General features: G+C 40.8%; 1 protein-coding gene across 1 annotated transcript; it reads right to left on the bottom strand.

Annotated features, from left to right (window-relative positions):
* Positions 1–2,454: 2,454 nt before the first annotated feature.
* Positions 2,455–5,990, bottom strand: bdh1 (3-hydroxybutyrate dehydrogenase, type 1). The gene is made up of 5 exons (XM_030768919.1): positions 5,778–5,990; positions 5,207–5,317; positions 4,666–4,807; positions 3,855–4,007; positions 2,455–3,248 (listed from the first exon to the last, which is right to left on the bottom strand). Exons 1-5 carry the CDS (start codon positions 5,988–5,990, stop codon positions 2,782–2,784), a joined length of 1,086 nt encoding a protein of 361 aa, XP_030624779.1. The 3' UTR covers positions 2,455–2,781.
* Positions 5,991–7,198: the final 1,208 nt, after the last annotated feature.

Here is a 7,198-nt window from a genome sequence, read left to right as displayed (position 1 = left end):
TCATCCTCTGCTACTTAAACCAAAGGTTAATTGACCCCAATTGTTTTGCCATCCTTCCATCTCTATTTTGCCCCACTCTCATGTCAGACATGGCTTCATTATTTGAGTAGTGTTTTGCATGTACGCAGACTGTCTCTGATTTTGTGGTTTTTCCCAGCAGGCCAACATCCTTGTCATGCAAACTTCCTCATGGAGCCTGATTTTACTGTTAAGACCTATTGTTGATTAGATCACATATGTCGATATGTATCTGAAAATTTGACTCCTGGCTCATATTCTCATTTGTATAGTATGAAGTGACCTTACCATATGTTTGTATTGTGCATTATGATGCAATTCTATAGTGATTGAAAACACGTACGGCTATACTCTCAGATGGGAGCCCGGCTGTACAGATCGTAACTGAGGTTATACCAAGTTTGACGTTGAGATGATTTCAGACATCCTTAGTCCATTTTCCCCCTTTGGATTGACTAGCAGCTGATATTTCTGTGATGTGAATTGAATTTGCTTTTATGTCTCTCTTATTTAACCCCTAATACTGGATTCTGTTACTGTGTGACAGGATGGGAAATAAACTAATCTGGGAACATTTCTGTAAGGATCTGTTACTTTGTACAGCATGCTCCAGATCCCTCTTTGAATGGTCTCTTGAAAGCTTACATGCCCCAAACTTTGTACGTACGCTCACAATCTGAACCATGCACCCGTGTGGACAAACGTGACCAGACGATATCCGCGCGTTGGTTTAGCCGCTCCTCCACGTTTGGTTTCTTTTTCTATCGGCCAGTCCTGACCTCGAAGAACTTGGTGGCTAAGAATTATGTTGAAAATGCCATCTTAACGAGCCCCCCCTGCCCGGGACACTTAAGAAATCGGACGTCAGACTGGGCGTGGGGTGCTGGAGCGGTAGGAGGAGGCTGAGACGGTGTGGCTGACTGGACCAACGTGTTGAATGTTGGAACTGATGCAGGATGTGCTGTGAAGGTCCGTGTGTCATGGGGGTGAAACACACCCCATATGTTATGTTACTGAGGGGTCTTATCAGGCGGGTCAATAGAGGAGTAATAAACAGCTACACATACAAGAGTGTTGTCTTCTGTTTGCCAAGCGGAACAATGGTTGAATAAAAAAAAAAGTGAAAGAGGGAATTTAGCAATCACACAGTGTTTATTGAATGGCATTTTTAGCATTTATCTTTAGCTTGGAAATGAATTATGTAGGTGATCTGAGCAAAACCAATTTTATACATTGAGGAAAACATAACAAGCTTTTAAACTAATTAGTGCAAAGCAAAAGTAGTGTCTCTAATGAGTGTAAACAAAAAGAAAACAAACATTTTAATTTTTCTTTTCCCCCACTCTCGTATCTCTATAGTGAGTTACTTTAATTGAATCTGAGCTGACAATTCAGACTAGTAGCACCAGGAAACCCACCTCTAGGGGAAGAGGGCTTTAAAAGACTGCTCAATTTTTTTCTTTTTTTTTTGGGGGGGGGGGGGGGGGGGGGTGTCTGCATGTAGCTGGACTGGGATTAGATACAGATGTATCATGCTTCATGCTTCCAAATGACAGACAGTAACAAACACATCAATCAACATACAACAAAACGGCTCTGCACATCCCATAAATGCTTTTGTTTCACAAGAAACAAAACAACACTGATCATACAAGGATATTAATCAAATTAATCAAATTATTGCTGAACAAATGTGTATTATTAGTTGAGACAGCACAAAAGAAAACACATTCTATGGTGTCAAACTTTTGACCCCAGTAATCACAATGAACTTTAGCTGTGTGGATACAACAGCTCTAGTATGCCACCTGCTGGTCATTATGAATGTAAATTGGTGCAAGATCTGTTTGTCTCTGTATTTTATTTATGATCAGATAGCTACACGGATATCAAAAAGTGTGAAATCATCTTATTTACCTAGTGTGGATGAAAAAAAAAATGCTTGTTTAATGATTAGAGTTGATTATCATGCTTCTTACTAAGGCCTTCCAAGTGCAACCTCCGGTGGCCACACAGAGAAGTGCTTTAAAATGCGCACTTGTTTAGCACGAAAAACACATCAAATACTTTCACATGCATCAAATGCAGAACCATAGCAGCTTAGCAGTGATCTCAGAACACATCATTCATCTTAGCGTAATTCTGACAAATAGAAACATCTCAACTGTGCATAAAACAGACAGAAATTGAGTGAGATCAAACAGCACTGGGGGGGTCCATGTAAAAAAAAAAAAAAAAAAGTATAAATAACACTTAATTTATTGCTTTCATTTATTGCTTTTTGTTGTTATTTAAGCATTGTTTCTGGAGGGAGAGGGAAAGGGGACTAATTGTTGCCTGATGACAGTTTTTTTCCTTCCCTCACAAGTATTGTACCAGTGCTCCTCTGATTACAGTACCCATATGGGCAGGCATGAGGAGACAGACAAATGGGCTTTCTCTGTATCTGGCAGTCAGCCTTTGGCTATTTATATTCTCATAATGGAAAGATTGCTTAACTGAATCAAAACAAAGTACAGTACTGCACTGTGGGGTCGACTCGAGCGAACGTTAACCCTTGCGTTTCAGAGAAAAACCAAAATGCAATACAGTGTTCAAGACTGGAAAAAAAGAGGACAAAACAAAAAAAAAAAAAAGAAACATCAATCTGTGATTCGACAAACAAGGGTGTGAGATTTCTAAAGCAAACCACTGAGATGAATCCTTAAAACCGCATCATTTAGCCACTGGCATCTCACTGGGAGAACAGACGTCGTGTCTTACTCAGAAATAAAGGCGATCTGAAATGGCCCCTGGGAGATGAGTCATAACTTGCATTCGAATCCACCAGTGGGGCTCCATGGGTGAGTAACGGGTGTACGGGCGTTTCGATTCAATGGCATCTGTGACGTCATCCAAAACGGGCGCCATGTCCTTCTGTCCGCTGTTGCAGTAAGAACGCATGAGAGCCATGTACTGGTCGAAGTGGGTTTTGCCGTAGTCTTTCTGAACGTCTGGGGGTGCCTCCTTCCACAGCTTCTCAGCTGTAGCGCCGACGATGTCTCGCGTAAGGATGCCTGTGGCCACGATGAAGTTTCCCGGTTCAATAACGGACACCTTCACCCCCCAGGCTTTCATCTCATACCTCAGGCAGTCAGAGAAAGCCTCCACTCCAAATTTAGACACGCAGTACGGAGAGCGGAGGGCATTTCCCATCCTACCATACATGCTGGCCACGTTTACCACACGGCCTGGGAACACAACGATTATGCTGCTAACCCTGGGGCCAGTCCATGCAGAGTCACACGCTTACACAAGCTAAAAAATCTGTGATTAAGACTAAACAGGTTAATTGTTAAAACAGATACCTAGCCAACTCACCATTCCCACCTTAACAATGCAGTCTAACACAGTGATTAAGAAGTGACTGGCTTATGCCACTGTTACATGCTAATATTGGTCCTCACAAACAAAAGTATTGCTCCTTTATAGCTCACCCATGAAGCTCTCCTTTAACACGTATTTATATTTGTAACGCAGTGAAAGATTAATAATAATCTGGTTTAATACACAGTCTTTTCCACCTTCCTTGTAATCTGGGAAAGACTATGCCTTCCAGAAGAGCTTAATTTTTTTTTTTTTACTGGCTGTGTGAGCACGCAAATGATTAAAGAATTTTAATCTACTTAGAAGGAGTTCTTAAGCAAACGCATTTATTCTGTAACTTCTTAAGATAACTTTTGCAGTGTTTATTTTGGAAATAAATTAATTGGTATAAACACAATATGTCCAAAACAGAAAAATCATGTTCATTGAGGATCAGCATGACCATTTTATTGATCTTTGCTTCTGCTTACCTCTGGCCCGACGGATGAGGGGCAGAAAAGCCTTGGTCACTCTGATGGTTCCCCATAGGTTCACCTCTGATACCTGTTTGTATGTTTCCATAGTCGTGAATTCCACCTCTCCAAATGTGGAAATGCCAGCATTGTTTACCACAGCCCACAGACCTACCAAGGGCAAAGAGATAGCTGATAAAATCCCATACTTAGCATTATATCAGATCACCTTCAACATATTTTCAAAGCAACTCGTTGGCCTAAAAAGGAAGTGAGAGATATGACAAATTTTCTGCTTTAAAGAACAAAAAGAAAGACTGACTACAAAGACAGAGCACTTCGATACCGTTACCTGGCACTCGCAATGTCAGTTCTAACACATTTTTGATTGGCTGTAGCGCTCAGCAAACAGCAGAGCCAGCTTCAGGTTTTCAGCCTAAGTATTACAACCTTCATACCCCACCATGTCCCTATGAACAGTCTACCAAACATTGTTTCCTCTTTCTTTCGGTATATCAGTGAGTTATTCAAACACAGCGCTGACCTGTCCCAGGCCTCCCAAGAAACAGTATTTTCATGTTAGTTACACATTCACTAAGCCTTAGAGGTTGTACTTTTGAACCACTTTGAAGGTATGAATTATGGTCTACAGCAACATTTTCCAGAATTTCCATGAAAAAACAAAACAAAAAACAACAACAACAACAACAGCAACAAAACACAGACATTGGTGTTTGGTCTGTTAAGAAAACTCATAAACACCTCTGAAAAAACACTGTATTACCAAAACATCCAGACTCAGGACAGGACAAAATATAGTCCCGTTCACCTTTCTCTGGGTCCTCCAGGTTGCTTCTCACAAACTCCACAGCCCGGGAGACCTGCTCCTCATCGCAGACATCCAACTGGACCACCTTCATCCTGTCTGAGTGCATTTTCTCTAGCTCCAGAGCACCTTCTCCACCTTTGTCCTGCAGAACAAAGTTAAAGTTAAGTCGACTAACACACTGCCTATGAACCTATGAGCCATGTATGTGAAGGACACCAGCTGATTGTACACACTACAGTTCACATCTGAACCCTCAGTTGATTGTTAGCTGGCATCACAGAACAAGGCCTAAACTTTTTTGGAGTTCTTTCAGCTCAGTGAAGCTCACACTGCATGCTTCATCAGAGTTATGGTCCATTGCTTAAGATGGGGGTTATATTACTAAACCATTTCACTAACTGTTGGTGCAACGTGCTTACGATTGACTTTCTCTTAGACTGCACCCTGGTTTGAGACGAACACCACCAAAACATAGCCATAAATGAGGTTAAGTACTCTATACTGACCTGATAACCTTAAAACCGAGCTCAAGATCATTTACCTTAAGAAGACATCCTGCAAACACAGTGAAACCACGGTTATGAAGGTGTTTGGCAATGGAATGGCCAAATCCACAGTCACAGCCCGTAATGAGAACAGCTTTTCCTTCAGCCTGCACAGGAAGACGTGATGTAATATTACTTCCAAAAACCTTGAACATTATATCCTCTTGTAACAAAGTGTACACACGATTAATACCCTGAGAACTGGCAAGAAGCAAATCTCTCAAGTGAGCAGCTCAGCAGAATAGTATTGTTGACACTGTATATTTGCTGTAAAATTTCAATGCGATTATAGGCATTCCCTAAATTTCTTTAAAGTAAGAGTGTATGTCGAGGGATGGGGGTGGGGTTAAAATCTACGTTTATTCAAAACTGATGCACAACAATCACTTTACATCGTACGTTGTAACTGAGAAAAGAAAAGAAGTACACGTCAAAACGTGTTCTGTACATAGCCCGTAGTAAAGTAAAGGGATAAAATGAAAAACATTACAATAAAAGCAACAAAAGGTGGGCTTTATACTCAAGGACAACAGACAGCACTTGGTGTAACTTCAAAATCTACTGTACCTTTATGGATCCTCTTGGTAACCGAGGCATTGCCACATACAACACGAAGAGCAAATATACCCCTACGACGCACTCGGTTACACTCGCTTCAGGAAATCCACATAATCTGGCCACAAAGTTTAGTGCAGCGGGAAGTCCAAAACCCAAAATTAAAGTCAAGAAAACTGAAAAGGCTACTAAGGCAACGACTCTAACAAGTGGTAACGAGGCCATCTTGCAAATATCTGCTGTCAAATTTCGAGGGTTGGGTCTTATTTAGACGTCACGTGAGTTCGTCAGACTCTCAGAGGTCACCTTGAGACCTGTAGTCACACGATATCGTCGAATGATTGAAGATAACTCATATGTATTGCGCCACTGAGTCTTATCTTTATGATTAGGCTATACATGCCTCATAAATTCGATATACACTGAACATTAAAATCACCGAAAATAAAACGTGTCAAGACAAAAATCGGGGTAACTTTGAAATGCAAAGAGATATTAGCTAGATTTCAACTCTCATTTATTAATTCTAAATTTTTCAAAAAGCACGTTGTCCAATCGTACGCTTATTGAGTTCATTTTTCTCTCTATCCACTAAGAGGCACTCTTTGCCCTTGGAAAAACATGGCAGCTTGTGAAACGAGGAATAAGAACTTGCTCAAAACTGCCATTCAGTTTGGATGACACAGAGCAGCATGCCAGCGTCTAAATGTTTCTTCTCCTTTCGAGAATTGTACGGTGCATTTCACCTCAGAGTATGTAGTATCAAGTAGTACTCTATATAACGTAATACGAAAAATTATTGTCGGTGGTTGGAAAGATGAAAAGGAGTGTGCGTTGAAGGACTCGACTCTCTTAACACTTTTTCTCACCTTGTAGCAGCACAAGATAAAACAATGCAGCACCCAATATTGTGTCTACAATACTGAAAAAAAAAAAAATAATAATAATGCTGGCAAACTGCAGTTAAAAAAAACAAAAAAACATGCAAAGATCTGTGTGCAATTTTGGAGAAACAAAACTGTCATAAAATCTACTAGTTTAAGGGCAGTGAATCATGGGTCCGCGAAGAAAAACTGTAACCTCAACAACCTCAGATTCCAAATAGCTTTTTCCTTCCTAAAGGTGATAGGCGATCTTATATCTACAGTAGTGTTTTATCTTGCAGCTTTCGCCTCCACCCTTGGCTTTATATACCTTCACAGCTGCCTGGTTATTTTCTCACTCGGCGCCTCAGGTTATCTGCTGTGGAAAAATACAGCATTGTGAAATGCATGGACAAATGTTCTGTGCTCAAACCCCGTCTGTTATTATATGCAGTGAGTCTCCTACGGCAACCAGAAGAATGAAAACCTTCTTTTCCTTGGCCAGAAATTTGTTTTCTATTTCACCTGACAGGTCCAAAACTTATTTGAGACAGCGTTGCTTACATTGCT

Source organism: Chanos chanos, chromosome 3, assembly GCF_902362185.1.
Source record: "Chanos chanos chromosome 3, fChaCha1.1, whole genome shotgun sequence".
Classification (NCBI taxonomy): domain Eukaryota; kingdom Metazoa; phylum Chordata; class Actinopteri; order Gonorynchiformes; family Chanidae; genus Chanos; species Chanos chanos.
This window is presented reverse-complemented; position numbering and strand designations above follow the sequence as displayed.

Bases quoted from the DNA above. Each gene is read 5' to 3' on its own strand.
- bdh1 (XM_030768919.1), bottom strand. From the start codon at position 5,990: ATGGCCTCGTTACCACTTGTTAGAGTCGTTGCCTTAGTAGCCTTTTCA. The intron at 4,808-5,206 runs GTAAATGATCTT...TTTGTTCTGCAG, and splicing joins TTGCAGGATGTCTTCTTAAG to GACAAAGGTGGAGAAGGTGC. The intron at 3,249-3,854 runs GTAAGCAGAAGC...TTGTGTTCCCAG, and splicing joins CCTCATCCGTCGGGCCAGAG to GCCGTGTGGTAAACGTGGCC.